Source organism: Rhinatrema bivittatum, chromosome 9, assembly GCF_901001135.1.
Source record: "Rhinatrema bivittatum chromosome 9, aRhiBiv1.1, whole genome shotgun sequence".
NCBI lineage: Eukaryota > Metazoa > Chordata > Amphibia > Gymnophiona > Rhinatrematidae > Rhinatrema > Rhinatrema bivittatum.
The window spans coordinates 210,488,812-210,514,905 of record NC_042623.1 but is presented as its reverse complement, the minus strand read 5'-3'; the positions used below and the strand labels follow the sequence as shown (position 1 = coordinate 210,514,905).

Below are 26,094 nucleotides of genomic sequence, written 5' to 3'. Positions count from 1 at the left end.
CCGTGTTTCTCAGCCAGCGGCTGCTTCTTCAGGAGTCAGAGAGTTCCGAAATTTACTCTAAAAAAGGAACAGGCAGTCATGCTAAAATAGCCAAAAGTTTCTGTCATACTTTTTCCCAGGTAAACCCCTTTCAAATAAAATACAATACAGATCCCTGAGGCACTCCACTGTTTACCTTTTTCCACTGAGAAAATTGACCATTTAATCCTACTCTCTGTTTTCTTTCTTTTAACCAGTTTGTAATCCATGAAAGGCCATTGCCTCCTATTCCATTACTTTTTAGTTTTCTTAGAAGCTTCTCATGAGGGACTTTGTCAAACGCCTTTTGAAAATCCAAATACACTATGTCTACTGGTTCACCTTTAATCACAAGTTTATTAACCCCTTCAAAAAAATGAAGTAGATTTGTGAGGCAAGTCTTACCTTGGGTAAATCCATGCTGACTGTGTTCCATTAAATCATGTCTTTCTATATGTTCTCTGATTTTGATCTTTAGAATAGTTTCCACTGTTTTTCCCAGCACAGAAATCAGGCTCACTGGTCTATAGTTTCCTGGATCACCCCTGGAGCACTTTTTAAATATTGGAGTTACAATGGCCACCCTCCAGTCTTCAGGTACAATGGATGATTTTAATGATAAGTTACACATTTTAACCAATAGATCTGAAATTTCATTTTTTAGTTCCTTCAGAACCCTGGGATACATACCATCAGGTCCAGATGATTTGCTACTCTTTAGTTTGTCAATCTGTTGTTCTACATCTTCCAGATTCACAGTGATTTGATTCAGTTCGTCTGACTCATCACCCTTGAAAACCATCTCTGGAGCCGGTATCTCCAACATCCTCATTAGTAAACACAAAAGAAAATAATTCATTTAGTCTTTCTGCAGTAGCCTTATCTTCCCTAAGAGCCCCTTTAACCCCTCGGTCATCTAACGGTCCAACCGACTCCCTCACAGGTTTCTTGCTTCAGATATAGTTTTAAAAGGTTTTATTATGAGTTTTTGCGTCTACGGCCAACTTCATTTCAAATTCTCTCTTAGCTTGCCTTATCAATGTTTTATTCTTAACTTGACAATGTGTTGCAAACATGGATCCTTGGCCCGAGGTGGTGTTGGCGCTACCTGTGAGGGAGACCCCCGCAGGTCCCCACCATCGGGGGGGGGGGGGGGTGAGGCTGGATGAGAAGCAGAGGCCAGCAGGAGCTTCACCACTACCAGCCCTCATTCCCCGCAGGTTGAGCCCTTGGGTGCCAGAGCTGGCTGGTCTTAGGTGGGTCTCTGCACGGACGATCCCATAGGGCACAGCCAGATGTGGCGGACGGTCACAAAGGACTGAAGGTCCGAAGCAGGCGGAAGAAGACGTGGTCAGGTCCGGTCCAGAAGTCAGAAGCAAGCAGCAGAAGAAGTGGTCAGAAAGGAAGCCGGGTCAAGAGCCACGGTCAGTCCGAGGGAAGAGGAGAGAGGAACAGGATCAGGAACGCAGGATCAGCCAAACAAGCATGTTGGAGAAGATAGTGAGGAGACCTGTTGCCAAGCTGCCTGCTGGGAGCCCGATGCAGCCTAAAACAGGCTGGAGGTAGATATGTCATCGGGAAGGGCCGGCAGCAATTTCCCACCACCGGCCCTTTAAGATCCGGGAGGAGGCGCGCACGCGCACATAGGAGGAACCTGGGGCTGCCGGAGAGGAAGGAGAGAATCCGGCGGCCCCAGGGAGGGCCGACCAACGTCGGCAGCATCTCCCCAAGGCTGCCAGGGAGCCTGGGCCTGCTGCCATGGCTGTGGAGCAGCCAGAGGTAAGTGATGCTGACCATGGAGCCCCACGGTCAGCGAGTGTAACACAATGCTTATGCTTTTTCCTATTTTCTTCAGATGGATCATTCTTCCAATTTTTGAAGGATTTTTTTTTTTTGGCTAAAATAGCCTCTTTCACCTCACCTTTTAACCATGACAGTGGTCGTTTTGCCTTCCTCCCACCTTTCTTAATGCATGGAATACATCTGGACTGCGTTTCCATGCCTGTTTTACACTCTTAACCTTTCAGTTTTTTTTTAAACTATTTTCCTCATTTTATCAAAGTTTCTATTGAAAATGTATTGTAGAACTGTAGATTTACATATTGTCCCCCTTCCAGTCATTAGTTCAGATTTGATCATGTTATGATCACTGTTGCCAAGTGTTGCACTGTTGGCAACTCTCTCACCAAATCCTGCGTTCCACTAAGAATTAAATCTAAATTAGCTCCCTCTCTCATTGGTTCCTGAACCAATTGCTCCATGAAGCAGTCGTTTATTCCATCCAGGAAGTTTATGACTCTAGCATATCCTAATGTTACATATACCCAGTTAATACTTGGAAATTGAAATGTTCCATTATTTCTGCAGTGCCAAATTGGTTAGCTTCCTTGATCTCTCTTATCATTTCATCATCTGTCTGATCATTTTGGCCAGGTGGATAATAGAATTCTCCTATCACTATACTCTTACCCAACACACATGGGATTTCTACCCATATAGATTCTACTGAGAATTTAGTCTCCTCTATGATCTTTATCCTGTTGGACTCTATACCCTCCCGGACAGAAATTGCTACACCCCTACCAAGCTGATCCTCTCTATCATTGTGGTTTAATTTGTACCTTGATATAGCACTGTCCCTTTGGTTATCCTCCTTCCACCAGGTCTCCGAGATGCCAATTATGCCTATCTCATCATTCACTGCTATACATTCTGTTATGACTGTCGGTCACAGACAGCTGCAACCGATTCAACTCACGTCATGTGCTGCCCTTCTCTCCTCTCTGGGCATGCTCGCAGCTGGGGCTAGCCGCTACCGCCACAGACCTCCAGTTTCCCAAGGCTCCTCGTGGCAGTCCGGATGCTGCTGCTATCCACTCCGACTCCCGGCCTCCCTAGGTGCAAACACGCACTACCGGGCCCTCCTTTGAAGACTCAATAGCGGGAACCTCAGGAGCGTCCCCAACTGATGACATCACTACGTCGGGATTCTTAAGCACCGCCTTCGCCCCTCGCTAGCTGACTTGGCAACAAATTCCTTTGCTACTGGTACTTGCTCCTATCTCCTCGGACCCGTGATTCCTGTATCGGATCTACCTGCAACTCTGAACTCTGGCTCGGGTATTCGCTCCTTGGGGGCCTGCTCACGCTCCAGTTGGAGACCTTGTCTCCAGGCTTCCCCCGCTCCTCGGGCTAGCCCTGCACCTTCCAGAGGTCCTGTCTGCCAACCTCCCTGCTCCTTGGGATTGCCTTTCAGAACTACCTTACTACTTTGGAGACTTGACTCTGCGCTTCCTCGCTCCTCGGGGCAGTGCCTACGCCAGTGACTGCGCGCTTCCCGCTCCTCGGGGCAGTGCCTACGTTCTACATCAGTGACGGTACCTGTGCCTCCCCGTTCCTCGGGGCAGTGCCTATGTTCTATACCAGTGACCGTGTCCGTGCTTTCCCACTCCTTGGGGCAGTGCCTGCGTTCTACACCAGTGACTATACTTGGCACCTCCCCGCGTCTCTTGATAGTGTCTCTGTCCTCTACCAGAGGTTCCATCGTGCGCAGCCCTGCTCCTCTGGGTTACTTACATCATTACTTCGGAGATTCAACTCTGGCTTCCCCGCTCCACAGGACAGCCTACGTCATCACTTCAGAGCCTCATTCACTATGCAGCCCCGCCCCTCGGGACTGTCTCTGCGGCATATCTCCTGAACGTCCTGCCTCGCACTCCCTGCTCCTTGGGGCCTGCCTAGCGCTTCTCTCTCGGAGGTTCCTGCTCTGGCACTTGCATCTCCAGCTCAGCCTGTAGACTGTGGGTTCCCTCTGAACTGTCTCTCTCACCCTGCTCCTCAGGATCCCCCACAGTATTCTCCCTATAAGCTCCTGCGATCACGTGGCTGCAATGCGGGATGCTTTGTTCCTCTACACACTACTACGTTTCCTGCTGCCCCTGACCTCGCCTCCTAACGGTGAGGACCTGTGGGGCTCCTCCCCGCAGGTGGTAACAACCTCACCTCGGGCCAAGGGTCCACGAAACCCACGAATCCTAACACTAACTCTCCCATCTTACTACTTAGATTTCTGGCATTGGCATACAGACATTTCAAAGTGTGTTGTTTTTTTTATTAACAACCTTCTTTTCAGTTGATAGGGATAATTTGGAATTCTTTAGCTTAGATGATTCTTTACATATAGGCACACGGGCTACTTTTGCATTTATTGGAACCTCTCTATTGGGTGCCCTAACTCTCCTGTTTCTTTAGTCTCCTTCAAGAATACATTCCTCTGAACCATGCACTGCTGAGCGACTGTCGGCTTTCCTCCTTGTTCTAGTTTAAAAGCTGCTCTATCTCCTTTTTGAAAGTTAGTGCCAGCAGCTTGGTTCCACTCTGGTTAAGGTGGAGCCCGTACTTTCGGAAAAGTCTCCCCTTTCCTCAAAAGGTTCCCCAGTTCCTTACAAAACGGAATCCCTCTTCCCTGCACCATCGTCTCATCCACACATTGAGACTCCGGAGCTCTGCCTGCCTCTGGGGCCTGCACCCACTTCAGTTCAGGTTCTCGCCCTCCCTTGATCTCAGATTCTATTCCCCAGATCCTGGAACCTCCCTTCTTTCCTTTGCCTTCTCTCCAGATCATGGATCCCCAACATGTCCTATGCCCTTTCCCCATCCCAGAACCTCCATCCCTCGCCCTCTTTTCCTCCCATCTCAGATTCCTGATTTCTCCTTTCCTCTGCCTTCCCTATCCCCAGTCCTTTCTGTCTCTCCTTCCCCATCTTCCCTTCTCATACGCCTTCCTCCTAGCCCCAGTCCTTTTACCTTCTCCTTACCCCATTCCTAGTTCTCCTCCTTTCTTCTTCCCAACCCTGGTCCTTTCACCCTCCCTTTTATCTTCTGCTCATCCCTGAGATCTCATCTCTGTACTGATACCTAAGTTCCCTCTTCCTCACCCAATAAAAAAATAAGTTATACAGATATTTATTTATTTATTTATTTATTTAACATTTTTTCTATACCGACCTTCATGGTTAAAAACCATATCAGGACGGTTTACATCGAACAGGGGTAAAATAACTAGATAAAGGAAAAAAACAAAGTTACATTAAAACGAGGACTGTGAACTTGGAAGCTTAGGAAGCTAGAAGAAAAATATAAAGTTAAGTTGAAGGGAGAGAAACAAATTCCGGACTAGAGGTAGTCCAGACTAGAGATAGATATAATCAAGGCTGCAAAATTACTTCATTTTTCTAATATGAAAGCTGGAAATGTTCACTAATGTGCTTCATATTTTTCCAGATTTTGCCACAGAATCGATGCCTAAGCTGCCACAGCAAACTGTAGGACTGCGCCTCCCACCTCCTGCTCCCTGCTGTCTGATCTTATGTGGGAGAGGGGGGCGCAATAGCAGCAACAGTGCCTAGGGGTGGCAAACTCCTAAATCCTTCTCTGGATTTGGGAGCCACACTGATTACATAAAACATGTTGGGGCCCATTTGTTAAAGTTTTGTGTGTTGGTTTTGCTCCATTGCCAAAATTGAACCGAATTAATAAAGGAAATCATCTCATTATTTTCCAAGGAGGAAAATACGGGCACAAAACTGGTGAGCTTTTTGCATCAGAACAAAATGGGTGCAAACACTTTTTATAAATGAGCTCTTTCTTTATTTCTTCAATTTGCTCTGTCTGATAGGTCAGTCCAGATGCACCATGCTAATAAAGGGTCATAGGTTCACAAGAGCAAATCAGTTTCAGGCTGTAAAACAACCTATTCCAGTGCCAATGACTTGGTACAACACCAGGGCCCTGATTCATCAAGGTCATTCTCCATAAACAGCAAATCGGACCTTAAATACCACTTCAGCTTTTTTCTTATCTGGGGGAAAGGAAACCGTTCAAGGTGACTCTTCTGTGGTGTGCTCTGTTTGTTTAGGGGACTAGGCATGTCTGTCCCTTTTCTAGGGTTCCCTGAGTAAAACCTCTTACAAAGCGCACGATAAACATTGTATAAAAGAAGTCTTATTCTTAACAGTCTCAACATTCTAAATTTGGGAGTTTTAAAAACTTTTCTGGACCAAAATATATATATGTTGAAAAAATATGAATCAAAGTAAGCATGTGCAAGCCACAAAAAGTTCCGTGCAGAACTAGTGGATCCTGCTTTTAATGTCAGTGTTTACACGGATACCTCCAAAAATAAAGTGATCGGGATCCCCTTGGACACCCTGACAGGTACGGAAAATTTGGTGTGGATAGGATACTAAACACAAAAGGGAAGGGAAGACACACACACACACTTCATAAGCCGCCTTCTTTTTGCAAAGCAGGCTAAAAATCACACCTCTCTTTAGTGGGTTTATGGTGGTAAAACCTGCAGAAAAAAGCTGGGTTAGTAGCAAAGCTAAAATAATCTTTACCCGGTTGGGGAATAGTTGCAGCAGGTTGGCCATCCATTGACTAAGCATTACCCAGACCTGAGACCAGCGAGCCCATCACCCTAGGAAAACCTTAAGGCATCAATTCCAGGTGACAAGTTGCAGTCAGGCTGATTCTGAAGCCTTGTCTCACCTTTTTGGCAAGTATGAAGGGGGAGAAGAACAGAATCAATACCCAGGCTTTCCTGCTACTGCAATTCTGAGGCTTCCCTCTTCCTGAAAAAGAAAGAAAACGTGTACTATCCAGTAATAATAAATTCTCATTTTCCCTGTTTTATGTGTTTCCATGAACCCTGATCAAGAGTACTGTGCATGCAAAATCACTTTAAAAGACCACCACTCTAACAAATGTGTTCTGTTTTATTTTTAGACAGAAGATAAGCCAGCCCTCTTCATTTATAATGCTGTCACCGGCGAGACAGTACCCATTATGGGGAATATCTTTCTCCTTGCTACAACAGTATCCAATTTGAAAATTCTGATAACTCTGAAATGTGGATTTCCCATTGGTGTTTACTGTCTCAGGACACCACAGGGAAAGGAGATGTACAACTGCAACACACTGAATGATTACAAAATTGACATAGGTATAAATTGTACAGCTTTCCCTGTGCTTTCTAACTCAAAAGTATTTTCACTAGCATTAACATGCAATTATGCTGGGTAAAACAAGTATATATTGATATTTTTTTTTAATTTCAGGTGATTACATTGCTAACACTAGGAGGCGGGGAGCTTCTAACCAATGCAACCAGTAAAGACATTCAAAGCATGTGAAACTGAATTAGTAATTGAACCTAAGGCTAAACATTTAGAGGTCAATATTCAAAGCCATTTAGATGGATAACTCACAAGCTATCCATCTAACTTCAAGTTATCCATCTAAATGTTTAGTTTTGAATATTGACCTCTTTTAATTTTGTTTTGAAAAGATCCAGCTTTTTTTATTTGGAAAGCTCTATTTACAGACAGCCCCTAGAGGTTAAAGTTTGCATATTATGTGTCACAGTCTCGATCATACTATAAACTAATAGGTTTCATGTGAGGTAGCTCTGATGGTCAAAGAATATTACTTGACAAAGGTTTGGGCAGGAGGACCACAAGGCACGTGAAGTTACTCAAACACTTCCATCCATCCCCATTTATTGCATAAGAGATATATCAAGCAAGACCTATTAATTTACTAAGAAGCCCAACAAGTTTCATATTCCAGATAGTGTGGGCGTTTTGTAGCTTCTGGGATATTTTTATTTTTAAACGCAGTAAATAAAATGTCTATTGACCTCATTGATTAGAATATTTGAACTGCTCTTCCTTTTTAATGCAGTGAAACGTATAGGCGAGATAAGAAATAGAGGGAATAGCAATTAGTTGATTAATCTGATTGACTACCACTCCTAGATGTATTATTATGTTATTTAGTCTGCCTGTTTGTGGTTATGGACCCAGAATGAGTAATAATATGCTAGGATTTATAGAGTGAATAAAAACAATGCCTCACATTCTGACTTGCTAACTCTTTGCATATACAGTGGTTCAGTCATTATGCTCTGCCAGAGCATTGGCAGAATACTCATCAAGCAGTTGGCATCTTTGTTGTTCCATGTTGTATGGTTAATTATGTTAATTTCCACAGGCACAAATAGTGGAGCCATAATAAAACCTCAGTTGTTTATTGCATCCTTTGACTGACCCACTGCAGTGTCATGGCTGGTGGGAGTTGGAGCACACAAGTTGCAGGGTTATTGAATCAAGACTGCGCCTGTGTTTGCGCAGAAGGCAGTTCCTGTAGTTTCATAGTCACATAAATGTTGTCTCAACTTAAGTCAGAATTTTGCTTTACAATAGATGCCTTGAATCTATTCATTGCCTTGTTGACTCAACCTTACTCGCAACTTCTTGGCATATATCAGAAGCAATGCCTGTGAGGGCGTTACAGGCTGCTGTACATTTAAGGCATCCAGTGACATACAGGTAATGTTCAGTGCTTCTTCCAGCATCCTTACGTATGGAAATCTTTCCATACTGCACAAGCATGTTCATTAGAAGTGTCAATGTAATTTCCGCATGCTTAAGTTTATACTCATCTCCCACCTTTGCATGAGGAACCGTAGCTTGGGCATTTGTATGGGTATTAAGCTTTGCTTTGGTTATTTTAACATAGAAATAAGGATCAACAAACAAATTGTAAGAGATACCTTCTTATTGGACTAAATTAATATATCTGTAACAAACTTTCAAGAGTTATGCTCCATTCATCAGATCAGGTCTTCTTAACATGAACTCAGACCAAGAGTAACACCACCACCAGTGCATTAAACCAGTGAATTTTGTCTCATACCAGCTGGTATTTTTCATACATATTTTGATTTTTGATGGTAGTGATAGCAATAGAATAATGATACATCTTTATTACCCATCTGAAATGCTCCATATGATTCTCTACTCCTTTACCCCTACATTCAGTCTAATCCTTTAAACTTCCAAGAACAATAGACTTCAATAAAAATGTATTTGTTTACTTATTTAAATGGACTTGTTTCTTGCCTTATACACAGTTCAAGGCAAGTTACATAAAAAAACACCCATAAATTGTCAAATACAAACCAACATGAAACTAAAAAAAAAACAGTAAATCAGGCTAAGATAGAAAAACGAGCCAACTTGGACAAAGCCTGCAAAGAATACCTGAGGCCCAGCGGCTTTGCGGGAATAAAAAAGCCTTTAACTGCTTCCTGAAGGTTAGAGTGCACAGAGTGGAATGCAAGGTGTGAGGCAAAGAGTTCCAGAGTGTGGGGCTTGCCATGGAAAAGACTCGCTCCCAGCTTTCAGATAAATGGCTGAGCTGCAAGGCAAAGAGAGTAATAGTTGCATAAATCCATGATGAAACATTGCTAGTTAGCAACTTGGGGACCAACATTATGACTCTCCACTGTACTGGTAACCAGTGAAGTGCCTGAAGAATAGGTGTAATGTGTTTCTGGGTGCCAGTAATTGGGCAACATACATGCATCTAAATTTCCTAAGGACGTTTGTCAGGATCCCAATGCAGATTGAATTACAATAGTCGGGGGTTATAAGGATCAAGGCCTGTAAATAAAATGAATACAATGTTTGATGCTGTACTTTGGAGGCAATAAACAAACTGCTCAAACTGGTGCAAACTCTGAGTTTTGTACCAATAATCAAAGCTAAAGTTTAGCTTTGATTATTTCCCGGGGGAAAAAGCACCCACAAAGATTCACACCTCCTTTCTCTACAGCTACTTTTTCCACTCAAAAAAATGCATGTAATCTAAAAAATTAAAAACTATGCGTGTTTTTCCCTCCTTTGATTTAACCTCATCGGTGAGAATAACTCTAAACAATGGGGGTGGTTTATTAAGCTGTATTAGGGCTTTATCATACGATAAACAGTTTAACACAGTGATAGCATATGCACCTTGCATATAAATTTGCAAGCCATGTAACGTTGTGGCAAGTTCCCTGGGAGCATCAGATGCTAACACACATCCTGATGTTCCTGGGGCTTACCTTAAGAGGGTAAGCAACCGAACTATGTCCCTCCCCAAGGTGATGTTAAAATCCATGGGAGTCTTGAGAGACTCCATATCATACCTGCCCTTTCAAGTGGCCTTAGTAATCAAAAAAATGTCCCATCCCTGGCCTCTTCCTCTCCCTCTTAAGCCCTGCCCCTTTTGTTAAAAAATTACACCCCCCCCCCCCCCGAGACCTCTTACCTACCCCTAACCCCTCCTCCACAGGCTAGTTCCTTAGGCTCCTTTATAGTCTAGCTTGGTCTGGTGTGACACCTAGGGCTCTGGGTCCGGCTGGCATCACTATTTTAAAATGGCACTAGCTGGCCACATACAGAACTTTGCTCCATCACATCACAGCCACGGGTTTACCTAGAAAAAGGGTGGGCAATTTACAGATAGCCCATTTCCACTGGTAGAGCACTGTTTTTGAACATTTTTCTCTTAGTGTTCTGTTCTTTTTAAGAGTACAGATATTTCTCATATTTATCTTCCATTTAGATTTGTCATTTTTTAAGCTTCCCAAGCTTGCATATGTAAGAGATTGAATGGAAAATGATCATTTAAAATCTCCTGGACTGAAATGTAACATTGATTTTTCTCCTTATTGGCAGGCACAACACTTCGCCTGGATGCATGGGATGGGTGGAAAGAATTCCTCAATGGGTGCCTATCTGGACACAAGTGTAATGTTCAAAAATATTTATCAGCAGAGGAACCAGTGCTCAAGTATGGTTAACTGAAATACATTTTCACATTTCAGCTTTTCATTTCTAGGCATTTTCATCTAAAACTCTGGCAAAAGTATTTAATACTAGAATTTTGTTTCCATTTACATTGCTACGATTGTTAGTTGCAAAAATAATCCAGCATTTATATCACATCAAGGCTGTGTTTTAAAAAACAGTCTGTAATCTTTCTTGTATCTGCAATTTGAATTTCAGAAGCACTGATTAGGAATCATTTGTTACAATCAGCCACTAGTGAGGACCATTCTAGAAAATAATTTGTTTGGGTAGTCAAGCGACAGCTCCTCTTACTGGCAATGTTTTCAGCTCTCACAGATTGTCACTTTCTTTATATAGCACAATATTCCTCAAGAGGTATGGGCTAGCTGGAAACAATTTAAAAACTGACTCTGATGATGTTATTTGCTAAATAGTTTCAGAATAAATAGGAGATGGCATACGATTTAGGTCAGAAGAGGGCATACAGCCCAATGGAAACCTCCTTCAGCCTTGCTTTCTGCCATGCCAAAAGAGTAACAGGAAGGGTAGTCCAAAGTTTAGGCTCCTGGCCGCCTTCCATGGCATCAAAGTATTTTCCTGTTTAATCTCACCTCCTATTATTGGCCTAGGCTTCACAGCTGTGGTCTGTTAGCTAGGGAGACATCAGTGGCATGCTGTCAGGGCCTTCAAGGGGTTCAGTGAATCCCCAGCCCATAGGCATTGCTTCAGGGTGGCAAATGTCACTCCAAATTTATATATCAGATCAGGCAGGGATAAACCACAACCCTGCTCGATCCAATCAACTGCATCACATGTAGCTGCACCCCCTCCCCTGCCCCCGATGGGCAGCAAGAGTCCTGTTTATCCAAACATCATCTTCTGCTGCCGCAGGGCCGGTCTCGCAGCTCTTAGAACATAAAAACATAAGGTATGTCACAAGACCAGCCCTGCGGCACCAAGAGATTACGTTTGAATAAACAGGACTCCTGCTGTTGCTGCCCACCCCATGACTCAGCAGGCCGCCGTGGAGCCTGTCCCGCGATGGCCGAAGAGAAAGATCCAACGTTGTGGCCGCCAGCGAACCTCATCCCGCTAGTGGCCAATTAGCAGAGAAGGATGCAGTGGCTGCTAGCGGCAGCCACTGCATCCTTCTCTGCATCCTTCACTGCATCCGCTGGCAGCTGAAGAGAGGAGAAGGATGCGGTGGCCGTCAGCAGATCCCATACCGCTGGAAGCTGAAGAGGCCCAGTCTCTGTGTGTGGGTGTGTATGTGTGGCTGGATGACTGCTTCTGTGTGTATGTGTTGAGTGGATGACTGCTTGTGTGTGTTTGTGGGTGGAGGAGTGACAGCCTGTGTGGGTAGTTGTTTGTGGGTGGGTGAATGTGGCTGGGTGAGAGCCAGTGGGGGTGTATGTGTGACTACCTAGATGGGTGGGTGAGAACCTGGATGTGGTTTGTGGGTAGATGAAATCTGTATGTGTGGGTTGTGCGTGTGAGAGAAGCTGTGTGTGTGTATGGCTAAGTGGATGACTGTGTGGGTGACTGCTTTTGTGTGGATGGGGGTTGAAAGCCTGGGTGGGTGAGAGGCTGTACGTGTGTATTTGAGTGAGAGCCAGTGTATGTATGTGTGACTGTGTGGTTATGGGTGTGTGATTGCGTCTGTGTGTGTGGATGACTACCTGGGTAGATGGGTGATAGCCTGGGTGCATGCTTGTGGATGAGAGGCTGTGTGTGAATGTGTGTGGGAGGTTGAGAGCCTATGTGTGTTTGGGGAGAAGGGGTGATAGCATGTGGGTGTATGTGTGACTGTCAGTGTGTGGGTGTAGGTGGATGACTGTGTATATTTGGGTAGGTGACTGCCTGGATGAGTGTATGGGTGATAGCCCGTACATGTGTGTGTGTGTGTGTGTGTGTGTGTGAGCTAGTGTGGATGCATGAGAGCCAATGAGTGTGTGTGTGTGTGTGTAGGAGAGCCTGTGTGTGTGAGAGAGAGGATAAAGTTTGTACAGTTCTCCATCCCCCAATCCACAACAATATGAGTGGCTGGAAATCAAAACATTCCAGGTATGAAGAAAGGGAGATTTTTTAAATCTTTATTAGTTGCATTATTAGATGATATTTAATATGTTTGCTGTTTTAAATATTGTATTGGTATTTTTGGAAATTTTATAAACATTTTTTATGAGGTTTTAATTATTGGATGTTCTATTCATCAGTTTTTAAATATTCTTTTGATTAGTATGGTTTTATTTTTATGATTGATGTTTTATATTTCTTTATTTTGTTGTTTGTTGGTCTCACATTTGGTAAAGGTCTGTCTGTGTTCTGTATGTGTGATCGAGGCAAGAGATTCTGCTAGTTTATGGTTTCTAGGGGTCTATGGCAGTCTGTCTTTTTCTTTTTTCAATAGGAGGTGTCTTCTAAGGCCTGATGTAATATTTGCAATGCTGCTCTTTCCTGGGTAGGGTTGTTGCTGTAGAGTCCTGGGAGTTAGTGTTGTGTTGAAATGGCAAATTTGTCTCTTGGGGTAAACTGTATTCTTGGCAGGCTGTGATAGCTTTTATTGGAGGTATGCATTATCCAGAAATACTGTACATGAGTTACTGAAACAATATAGGACTCATCTTTAGATATGAATGTCTTTGATCTGACATCTGAAGAAGGGACTTATGCAATTTTAAAAGCTTTTGTACAGTATTTTTAGGTACATTTATTTTTTTTTTTATTTTACAGGTATTTTAGGCAGCCTGATTTGCTTTGTTTTCTAAATAGGAAGTATATTGGTGTTTTAGAGTCTCATGTAATATTTACAGTGTTGTCTTTTCGTAGGAAAGGTTGTAGTTTGAGTGCTGGCAGTTAGTGCAGTTTTTGGTATAGGAAGTTTACTAAATTGCAATTGTTTATTTTTGGCTTTCTGAGGGCCAAGCCACACCCATTACATATTACAACAGGCATAATGCCGTATGGGTTCCATGTGTCTTTTGAATCTAGGGGAGAGGGGGTGAGGGAGTGAGACTGCTATAGATGGGGGAAGAGGGAGGGTGATGGGCAGTGCATGTGGGAGGGGAAAGGGGACTAAGGGAGTGAGACTGAATCCCCTGCTATAAATGTCACTGTACGCCACTGGCGGACATATTGAACGTGTGTCCTTTCATCAACTAGTAGGTGTCACTGTCAAGGACTCTGTCTGTGGAAACCAAGAGCATGACATTGAGAAACAAGCATCTTCAATTCAATTTGTACATATATGGAGAATGCAAAAATTGCTCCATCATAAGCATTCAATAAATTGGGGACATTTTTATCCTAGCCATGAATGAAAAATTGGAGACTTTTCCTTAAAAAAACAAAAAGCCTTTGAGCAGAAGAGTCTGATGCTCCTTCCTTACACTCCTACAACTCATGAAGTGTAAGGAAGCAAAGCAAAGTTTATTAATCAGTTTACATTCCTTCAGTTGCTTTTTTTCCTCCAAGTTGCTATATCCCAGGTGTGGCCAACTCTGGTCCCCAAGAACCACAAACAAGCTAGGTTTTCAGGATATTCATAGTGAATATGCAGGAGATATATATGCATACAGTGAAAGCAGTGCACACAAATCTACCAGTTGCCTATTTATTCGGTATATCCTGAAAAACCCGATCTCTTTGTAGCCCTTAAGGACTGGAGTTGGCCACCCCTCTGCTCTGGGAAACCAGGCCTCTCTTATTTAACTAACACAAACTGCAGTGCTGAAAAATGTTACTAGTATTTTGTAAATCACCAGGTGGTGTTCAGTCAGCACATTACTAGATTGGCTGGGGTGAACCTCTACAATGTTTTAGTGCTATGATGCTGGTGTGCATAGGAAAGGGTAGGCATACTATTATAATATAGATAAATCGGAAGGTCACAGTCAGAAATTGTGCCCATATAACATTGTGCTAGTTTGAACCTAGGAGATCAGAGTAAAAATTAGATGATATTTTGTATATTTTACCTCAATTTCATGGTTTCAAATTATCACAATTCCTGATCATGATCTGAAAAACCCTGCCCACTGGGAAATATGCCATTAATGAGCAAGACTTGTGATCATGATTGTTGATCACAACATGTCTACCCATCTCTGATATCTCTGCTTCATTATGAGCTGAGGCCACTACCTCTTACTGTAGGCCTGATGCATAATAATAGGGTTTTCCCATTTTGTGTCTGTGGGCGCCTGTATAAGAGTTTCATCATTCATGCATTTGGTTTCATAGAACTTCGCCTTTCTATTTTCTTTGTCTTAGCCATTCACCAAATATGCACATGGTGACACTTATAAGGCACCCCAATCACCTTAATGTATATCAGATATCAAGTGAGGGAAAATGCTGTAGTCATGACGTAAAAGAAATCAGATTAGATTTACTGCTGATTTTGGTATCATGTTATTTTTCAAATTCCTGAATGTTGTTTGTACCATTATTTAATTGATTCAGGTATCAGCAGAAAGTAGCTCTTTACATGGCAGCATTTTTTGGGCATTTTGAACTTGCTGACTGGATCCAGAAGCAGGGAGCCAGAGCAGACGAAGCAGTTGGCGTTCATCCCTACCGGGAGTGGTGCTGTGAAACAGATCATCTAGACATCGCCAAATGCCCGATCCATGCAGCTGCTGAAGCAGGTCAACTCCTTATCCTGAAGTCTTTCATCAATCACAACATACTGTGCTTAGAATGCCAAAACCCACTGCAGCAAACCCCACTGAAAATCTGCATCAAGCACAGACATAAGAACTGTGTTCAGTACTTGGTTATGAAAATGTGGTCCACAGTTTCTTATCCTAAGCTTTCCCTTCCAATGAAGATCTACATTAAGATGAAAAGGTGGCTCGACACAGCACAGAAACGTGTCCCTGCCAAAAAACGTTTTTCCCGAGCTGCAGCATTCAGAACCCATGTGGGGGACACTGTTGTTGTAGATGGTTTCTCAGAGCCTAAAATGACCTCCAAGGGACTTGGCAAAGTCACAAGCAAGAACCCAGGTAGCAAGTCTTCCAAGCTGCCAGTCATAGCAAGTGTTAAATATATTGGGGAAAAATGTGATCCAGCAGCAGAGACTCTGCAGAATCAAAACATGCAGAAGTTCAAGTTACCTGTAATAGCGTGCTCCAATCCTGAGACAAAGAAGAGTAAGATAAACTGGTGGCCAGGACCCAAAATAACATGCTCAGTCCTACACTGATGGCTCAGATACCTCTTCCCCCCTTTTCTAGCACCACTGCTCTGCGACCTCAGTATTATTCTGCACCTAAAGCTGCATCTCTTCTCAGCTGTTCCCTGCAGACTTTCGCAGAGTACAGTGGGAGAACAACAAGACAGAATGCAATATATTGCTTGGCCCTTGCCAGGTACAGTTTTGTCAGTTATTTTTGTTTTACTTTCATGGGCATGTTTATTGAGTACAGTGTGAATTTAGTAATTATACTGAAAGAAAATCCACCTGCCAGCTATCAGGAAGCAAATTCAGATTTCATAAGTAAGTACATAAATGCTGCAGGTGAAGTTTTGTTATAAGATGAAATCTCATACTGGTTGGCCAACAAGACTGCAAAGCCAATTGGCTCTGCTTGTTCCAACTAGCAGAAGATTATATCTTGCACCATAAGAGATATTGTTGGGATGTTTCTCACCCCAGTCCTCGAGAACCATGTGGACAGTCTGGTTTTCAGGATATACACAATGAATAACAGAAAAATTTGCATGCACTGCCCTCACTGTATGCAAATTTATTTGAGACATACTCATTGTTGATATCCTGAAAACCAGATTGGCGAGGTGGAGAAATACTAGTTCAGATGAAATTACTATAAACTTTTATTATTAGTAAATTAACAAAACATTATTAGTAAATTAACAAAACATTACTCAGGAAAACATTCATACATGCTTCTGCTACAATGTTGCAGTATTTAAGATTAAAATAAACTAACTGTGGACAGTACTCTACTATTCTAAGACAGTTGTCATAGCTTGGATCCTCTATACCCTGGTTTCCCATACATCTGCACCCATCACTTGCCAATTCCCCCAATGTTCAGGGCTGGAATTTGGTCTGTCAAGTTCCTCAAATGTCCACTGTAGCTTGCCCTGCTGCTCTCTTTACAAGATCCCCAGCCAGAGATGGATTTAGTATTTTGGTACCTCTAGGCTCTGTGGTCCTGTCAACCCCATTACACCCCCCCCCCCCCCCCCCCCCGTCCAGAGTTTGGACAATAGGGAGCAGAAGGTCTAAGACAGTGTCCTTTCCTGTAGCAGCTCATGGGTAGATTCTGTAGCAAAAATTAAAAAATTCTGAAGCAAATTGGCAAACATTTCCATCTTTTGTATTGCATTATAAAAAATAAATTAGTTTTACAGTATTTATTATTAGTATAATTAATTGTATTTTGTCGATGAAGAAAAGTGATCTCAGATATCAGTACAGGGAATGTACCTCAGAGATGGGGAGAGAAAGGGAGGAGGATGAGGAAGGGGGAGGAGCCGTGAGAAGAAAAAAGGACTAGGGTTGGGGAAGATGGGAGATCTGTGATGGGAAAGAGGGAGATTATTGTATTGAGAAAGGAAAGGAAGGCGTAGGAAGGGTTGGGGAGTGGATTCCAGGATCTGGGGGGTAGAATCAAAGATCAAGGGAGGGAGGATTTGAACTGCCATGGGTGGGGAGGGGAGGAGGGAGGAGGCTCTACCATTCTCTGGTCCTGCTCCTCCTTGCATCTCTTCTTTAACATCTCACTCAACGTGACATAAACATACACCCTTTCTTAGCTTGTAGCAGATGGACTCAGGACCAGTGGGTATAGTGTACTCCTGCTAGCAGTTGGAGACGGATCAGATTTCAATCTGACGTCAGCTCCTAGTACATATACCCCTGCAGGAAGTGCAGCTCTTCAGTATTTTCCGTCTCCATAGCAGTTAGGGACTATCTGCACACTCTCACAGCATTCAAACAAATTCAAAGAAGAAAATTCAAATTTTAAAGAAGAAACCTATCTGAAGACGAGCCCCGCTCTTCTGCGGTGATATCCCTGGGTCCCTCCCGCAGTTGAGATTCCCGAGGTGATTTCCGTGGTCCCTCGAAGGTAAGCCTCGGTCCGGCGGCCGAATCGTGGCGAGGACCTAGCCCCCGATCCTCGGGTGCGGCTGAAAGGCAGTGGGTGCACCCTCGAGCGCGGCGGTGAAGGTATTTGCCCTCTCCCCCCGCAGCTGGAGACCGCCCGGGACAAAACTGGGAAGCGCCGAAGACAAGGTAAGGTAGAAATCTTCAGCTTGAATCCGGTCTCCGAGGATCAAGGAGGAGCACAGGTCACTGGCCGGGACCAGTGCCACCGGGTTGATCCGCCCTAGCAGGGCCAGGCCCCAGTTATTTCCAAGGGTCTACCCACATGGAGACTCTCCGAGGGGATCACCATATTGCCCGCATGCTCGCCGTTGCCGTCTTGGCCCTATTCGCTGCGCCGTTCGCCGTTCGGCCCGAGCGCACAACTCCAACCTAGGCGCACAAAGCACTTGTGCGCATAGTCTTACACGCACATCAGGTCTTGCGTGCATAAGTTACACGCGCAGAGCCGGGCGCATATCTGAGAGGCATATCTGAGAGGCAGTGGAGACCCACTGCCTCTCAGCCGCACCCGAGGATCGGGGGCTAGGTCCTCGCCACGATTCGGCCGCCGGACCGAGGCTTACCTTCGAGGGACCACGGAAATCAACCTATGCCCTCCTTCAAATATAGGAAAACTTGCTCCCCAGAAGACCTTAATAATCACCTATCTCCACTACTCCACCAACTGGACCTTACAGATCCGAACGCAGCACTTCGATCTTGGAACACAATCACCGAAACTATAGCCAACAAGCTATGCCCTCTTATTACAAAAAAACCACACCAGAATTCCTCCAAAAGACAGCCATGGTTCTCAGCAGAATTAAGAAAGCTCAAACTCCAACTAAGACAAAATGAGGCTAAATGGCGCAAAAACCCAGGAACCAACACCCTTTCAATCTACAAATCATCTCTGCATCAATACAAATCAAGCACCCTAAGATCCAAGAGGGACTACTATGCCTCGAAGATACACGACCTTGTTTTCGATGCCAAAGCCCTCTTCAGCTATGTAGCCAACCTCACACAAGTAAACCAACCAGAGATTACACATGACCAAGCTCAATCAAAAGCAGAAGAATTAGCTCTATTCTTCAACAACAAAATCAATACTCTCCTATCGCAGCTCCCCACGAACCCCACTGTTCCACTAACCACTCCTCAACCCTCAATCAACTACACTCGGTTAGAAGAACTTGACACAACTTCATCCGCCGAGATCCAAGGAATTCTAAGGAAAATGAAACCATCTTCTCATCCCTCGGATCACATCCCAGCCAAACTACTACTAGCAATTCCAGAATCCATCTCCAAAACCCTGGCAGACATCATAAATTGCTCCCTCACACAAGGATTCTATCCGGACAACCTCAAACTTGCCTCACTCAAACCCCTTCTCAAAAAACCAAATCTTGACCCAAACGATCCTAACAATTTTAGACCGATAGCTAACCTCCCATTCATAGCCAAGATAATGGAAAAATTGGTAAACTCACGACTCTCAAACCACATTGAAGACAACAACCTTCTATTTCCATCACAATACGGATTCCGTAAAACCTTAAGCACGGAAGCCCTCCTCATCTCTATGACTGACCACATCATCCTAGGCTTAGACAAAGGACAAGCCTTCCTTCTGATACTACTTGACCTCTCGTCTGCATTTGATACGGTCAATCACTCCCTTCTCGTCAACCAATTATCAGCCATAGGTATCTCAGGCACTGCCCTATCATGGTTCAGAACCTTCCTCAGCAACAGAGGTTATAAGGTTAAGATTCATAATAAAGAATCCTCTCTACACCCCGCATCAGTAGGAGTCCCTCAGGGCTCATCCCTGTCTCCCACCTTGTTTAACATTTATCTGTTACCCTTATGTAAACTTCTCACTGACCTCAATCTCAAACATTTTCTCTACGCTGACGATATTCAGGTCCTGATCCCCATCGAAGAGTCGCTCGCAAAAACACTGTTGCACTGGGAATCCTGCCTCCAAAATATCAAACAACTTCTTACAAGTCTCAACCTGATACTAAATTCATCAAAAACAGAACTTCTACTCATCACACCAGAAAACAGCTCCATCACATACACCCATCCTACCGTACCAAACACTACACAAGTGAGAGATCTAGGAGTTCAAATTGACAATCACCTTAACCTGAAAGCTAACATCAACAAAACCACCAGAGACAGCTTTTATAAGCTCCAAGTGCTGAAAAGAATACGACCTCTCTTCCACACACATGACTTCAGAACGATTCTACAATCAATCATTTTCGCAAAGCTGGACTATTGTAACACCATCATGCTTGGTCTCCCTTCATCACACACCAAACCATTACAAATGGTCCAAAATGCCTCCGCCCGTATACTCACCAACACCAGGAGAAGAGAACACATAACACCTATCTTGATGGACCTCCATTGGCTGCCCATCCACTTCAGAATAATCTACAAGGCCATTCTCACCATTTTCAAAAACATCCATCAATTAGCCCCAATCGATCTCCATATCCCCCTCCGATTACACCATTCCACAAGACCGACAAGAGATGCTTACAAAGGATCACTTCAAGTACCTCCAGCCAAGACTACCAGACACATCACGCTTAGAGATCGGGCATTCTCCACAGCCGGTCCAACATTATGGAACTCCATTCCTCCGGATCTTAGAATGGAACCCAACATCTCAACATTCAAGAAAAGACTCAAAACCTGGCTGTTCACGCAGGCCTTTCCTAACTCCAACTCCATCTAACTCCCTTCATTCAACACGCTCCGCTAGTATTAGCGTTAATAGCCACCTCTTACAATGTTATTTATACATATATATAACTATCTGATCTTCATTTCCCTTCTCATTCCAAGTTATTGTTTTCCTTGTTATATGTAACTGCTTTTCTGCACTATTGTTTAAATGGTAAAGTTTTTTATAATTACACCCCTGTTTCTTGTGAACCAGCATGATGGGACCACCGTCTTGAATGTTGGTATATAAAAAAGTTAAATTAAATAAATAAATATCTATGGCTGGGCGCACAGCTATGCGCACAACTACACACTTACCTTAAGCGCACCGGTGCGCATAAGAGTTTACGCGCCGACAGCCATGGCACCTCCAGAAATAGAGATAAAAGCTCAAGGCCTCTGCCCAGCATGCCTCATCAGAGCCGCACAAAGCGAGGAGGCCGATGCCCTGTGCACCCAATGTGAGGAGGCCCTGGGAGATCCAGCTCAGGGCCAGTCCCATCCAGGGCCGAGTTCTAGCTCCTCAGGGGGTACCCCGGACCTAGCCAGGGGGACCTCCCACAGACGGGGACCCCCAAGGAACCAGCGCCCCTCAGCTTTGACCCAGCGTCGATCTCATGGGTGGAGTTCTTCAAGGGGATTCACACCTTTGTTCAAATGCAAACTGAACCTCTGGCTGTCCAGCCACATGCTCCACCGGAGGACCCTCATGCCCCAGGCCCTTCAAGACCTAGGCACAGGTTTCCACTACCCAGAAGCCCCACCTATGGGGACTCGGACATCTCTGAAGAGGAAGCCGAACCCCTAGAAGAGGGGGAACTCCCCCCGGGGACAGAGCCCCACCAAACCATGAGACGCTTCTTCACAAAGGACGAGCTCCCGGACCTGGTCAACCAATGCCTGACGGAGCTCACTATCCCGGGCCCAGGGACTTCGGGGGAACCTAAACCGAACCCCCTGCTGGAGGGTCTCCGACAGACTTCTCGCCATTTCCCTCTGTTACAAGCAGCACAACAGCTGATTGACCTGGAATGGAGTGCTCCGGAGTCCACATTCAAAGGGGGACGAGCCTTGGCAGCCCTGTACCCCCTGGACCCGGCAACCAAAGATCTTCTCGCATGTCTAAGAGTGGATGCCATGGTCTGCGCGATCTCTAAATGCACCACTATCCCAGTGGAGAGAGGAGCTGCGCTCAAGGATGCACATGACCGGCGTCTGGAGTCCATCCTCAAACAGTCATTTGACGTAGCCCCTATGTCTCTACAAATTGCGGCCTGCTGCACCAGGGTGACACATGCCTGCTTATCACAAACCAGGAATAACACCCCAGGAAAATACATGGAACCAGCAGTATCATTCCTCGCGGACGCTGCTTCCGACCCAGTGCGCACAGCGGCCAGAGAAGTGTCATCTGCGGTGGTGGCCAGGAGGCAACTCTGGCTCCGAAGCTGGTTGGCTGACGCATCTTCCAAAACGCGCCTCACAAGGATGTCCTTCAAAGGATCCCTCCTGTTCGGCAGCGAACTAGAGAAACTGGCCGACAAATGGGGCGAATCCCCATTGCTGCGCCTGCCGGAGGATAAGACGAAGAGAAACCAGCGACCCTTCCCCAGGTCCTCCAGGGGCAGAGGTTCACAGCGCTTCAATCCTTACAGGAGCAATCCTTACAGGAGCAACTATCAAACCCCCCGCCCTACGGGCAGGAACCAGTCCTTTCGGACCAAGCACAACAAGAGGGGAACCAGCTCGGGTGCAGGCCCCAGCCGCACCCCACAATGAGATTCAGCTGACCCATCCAAGGGAAGAAGCCATAGGGGGCAGACTAGCCCTATTCTACCGCAGATGGGTCGAGATAACCTCGGACAAGTGGGTCCTAGCCATCATTCGGGAGGGATACTACCTGGATTTCCTACAAACCCCTCCGGACAAGTTTGTGGAGTCCCCCTGCCACGACCCTTCTAAGAGGGTGGCAATGGAAGCTACACTGTCCAGACTACTGGCCCTCGAGGCCATAACCCCAGTACCTCCACAGGAAATAAATACTGGACATTATTCCATTTATTTTATCGTCCCCAAGAAAGAGGGAACATTCAGGCCCATCCTGGACCTCAAGTTGGTCAACAGCCACCTCAGGATTCCCCGTTTCTGATTGGAAACCCTACGATCCGTTATAAGGGCGATACAACCAGGAGAGTTTCTCACATCCCTGGATCTTTCAGAGGCCTACCTGCACATCCCAATTCATCAGGAACACCAGCGCTACCTATGCTTCAAAGTCCTGAACCATCACTACCAGTTCCAGGCACTACCCTTCGGGATAGCCAAGCACCCCAGACGTTCACCAAGGTAATAGTGGTGGTGGCAGCAACACAGAGGAAGGAAGGAATCCTCGTTCCCCTTACCTGGACGGTTGGCTGATCAGGGAAGAAAGCCACCAAGCAACCAGCAGAGTCATAACTCTACTGGAGAGCCTAGGATGGGTGGTCAACACACACAAAAGCTCCCTACAGCCCTCACAGTCACTGGAATACCTAGGAGTCCGATTCGAAACCAAAAAGGACAAGGTCAGCCTGACCCCCCCACAAGGAGATCAAAGTTGTGGAACCGGCTGCAAACTTTGCTGAACGATCCTCGTCCCACAGCATGGGATTACCTGCAAGTCCTTGGGCTGATAGCATCCACACTGGAAGTTGTGCCATGGGCGCGAGCCCACATGAGGCCCCTACAGCACTCACTTCTATCACGGTGGAGCCCATGGTCCCAGAACTACACCATATGTCTATCACTCCCGGGCAGAGTTCGGACCCGGCTACGATGGTGGCTGCAGGCCAGCCACATGAGCCGGGGATCAAGGCTATCCTCCCCAACCTGGACCCTACTCACCACAGATGCCAGTCTACGAGGATGGGGAGCACACTGCGAGGAGTTAACTGCCCAAGGGCAGTGGAATGCAGAAGAGACGGGATGGAACATCAACCGCCTAGAAGCATGGGCAGTCAGACTAGCCTGCCTGCGGTTCGCTCACAGACTTCGAAACAAAGTGGTCAGAGTAATGTCGGACAACGCCACAACAGTGGCCTACATCAACCGGCAGGGGGGAACCAGGAGCCAACAGGTGTCCCTAGAAATAGACGCCCTGATGGCATGGGCGGAAGCAAACCTCCAGGAGATATCCGCCGTCCACATCACCGGGAAAGACATCACGGCAGACTTCCTCAGCAGGGAAAGTCTAGACCCAGGAGAATGGAGGCTGTCATCCGCAGCCTTCAAGATGATAGTAAATCGGTGGGGGACATCGGACATGGACCTTCTGGCAAACAGATCCAACGCCCAAGTGTCCAGATACTTCAGCCGCAGGCGGGAACCACAGTCTCAAGGGATCGATGTCCTGGTACAGCCCTGGCCCCCGGGCACTCTACTATATGCCTTCCCGCCGTGGCCCCTATTGGGTGCAATCATTCACAAGATACAACTACACAAGGGACTAGTTCTTCTGGTGGCTCCGGATTGGCCAAGAAGACCCCGGTACGCAGACATGAGAAGACTGCTGGCCGGGAACCCCCTTACTCCTGCCCCCACACAGGGACCTGCTACAACAAGGTCCGATCCTCCATGAGGACCCAGCTCAATTCTCTCTTATGGTCTGGCCATTGAGAGGGCTCGCCTGAGAAAGTGCAGATACTCGGGGGCGGTAATCAACATTCTCCTCCGAGCACTCAAGTTCTCCACATCGCTAACGTACATAAGAATCTGGAGAGTATTTGAAGCCTGGTGCGAAGACCACAACATCAAGCCACGCTCATTTAAAGTTCCCGTGATCCTGGAATTCTTACAGAACAGACTACAGAAGGGTCTGTCCCTCAACTCCATCAAGGTACAGGTGGCCGCATTGTCATGCTACGACTCCAAGAGTGAGGGCGACAGCATAGCTTCTCACCTGGACATGTCATGCTTCCTGAAAGGAGTCAAACACATTCACCCACCACTAAAGTGGCCGGTACCTCTGTGGAATCTCAATCTCGCTTTGGACTTCCTAGCGGGAACCGCCTTTAGACCCCTCCGAAGCCTGTCCCTCTGCCTGTTAACATTAAAGACGGTGTTTTTGCTGGCGGTGTGTTCAGTTCGCCGCATATCGGAACTACAAGCACTGTCCTGCCATGAGCCATTCCTCAGGCTCACCCCAGGGTTCATCCAACTACGCACAGTTCCCTCCTTCCTCCCCAAAGTGGTCTTGCACTTCCACCTTAACCAGACCATCTCGCTACCAATGACGGATGGCTTGAAGAATTCGGAAGAAGCCCGTAGTCTTCGCCACCTCAACATCGGCAGACTCCTATCCAGATACCTGGAAATGTCTGAACCCGTATGAAAAATGGACCACCTTTTCGTCCTTCACAGCGGAAAGAGACAAGGGGAAGTGGCCTCGCGGGCAACCATCGCCCGCTGGATCAAGGAAGTCATCAAGGCAGCCTACGTAGAAGCTGGCAAGCCACCACCTCTACAGGCCCAAGGCCCTTTCTACCAGAGCCCAGGCAGTATCTTGGGCAGAAACTAGAATGCTATCACCTGCCGAGATCTGCAGGGCGGCTACATGGTCCTCCATCCATACCTTCTCCAGATTCTACCGTCTGGACGTTCAGGTTCGGGAGGACACGGCATTTGCAAGGGCAATACTAAGTGGGTCGCAGGCAGCCTCCCACCCGGTTCGGGAGTAGCTTTTATACATCCCATTGGTCCTGAGTCCATCTGCTACACGCTAGGAAATGGAGAAATTACTTACCTGATAATTTTGTTTTCCTTAGTGTAGACAGATGGACTCAGCATCCCGTCACGCATGGGCTTTCAAATGATTCAAGGGTAAGCCATGTTTTCATTTACCTAGGGCATCCACCCTGCCGGGTGTCGACACTTTCCAGTTGAGTACACTGGCGGTCTCCAGCTATAGTCAATCAACCAGTTCAAGTTAATCAAGTTTTAACGTTTAACCAAGTTATGAAGTTATTCAAGTTAACCAAATTATTAAGTTAATCAGTCAGTCATACATATGTCCACAATGCTTTGTGAGGAGAATACTAAAGAGCTGTACTTCCTGCAGGGGTATATGTACTAGGGGCTGAAGTCAGATTGAAATCTGATCCGTCTCCAACTGCTAGCAGGAGTACACTATACCCATCTGTCTACACTAAGGAAAATGAAATTATCAGGTAAATAATTTCTCCATTGGTACCAACCCCTTGACACAAAAACTGCCTTCTACCCTTGTTTCCCTCTCTCTCACACACACAGACCTACACTCTCAGCTGATCCCCCTCGTTCTACATCCTCTCTTCCCACCTCCAATTATCTCTACTCAACCCCTCCTAATCTCCCCAAAATGATCCTCCTTTTTTTCTGTCTGCTGCAGGTTTGAACCCTTTCCTCTCCTGTTCCCTGCATGCTGCCTGGAGGGGCAGGGCTGGATCAAGAAACAGAGCGATGCTCTCTGCTAAGTGAGATTCAGCACAGTTGAGAGGCAGCAAG

At 45.7% G+C, this 26,094-nt stretch overlaps 1 protein-coding gene across 2 annotated transcripts in view; it reads left to right on the top strand.

Moving 5' to 3' along the window:
- Nucleotides 1-26,094, top strand: part of ANKUB1 (ankyrin repeat and ubiquitin domain containing 1) — a 53,518-nt gene that overhangs the window by 5,648 nt on the left and 21,776 nt on the right. Inside the window, exons 3-5 of one of the 2 annotated variants that reach the window (XR_003858589.1) lie at nt 6,808-7,024; nt 10,587-10,701; nt 15,165-16,075. Coding sequence is in view for 1 of the 2 variants with exons in the window: in XM_029615495.1 (XP_029471355.1) it covers nt 6,808-7,024; nt 10,587-10,701; nt 15,165-15,909 (1,077 nt within the window). In the remaining variant the exon portion in view is untranslated. Of the gene's footprint in view, nt 1-6,807; nt 7,025-10,586; nt 10,702-15,164; nt 17,077-26,094 lie in introns of those variants that run through there. The other variant, XM_029615495.1, reaches the window with a different exon arrangement.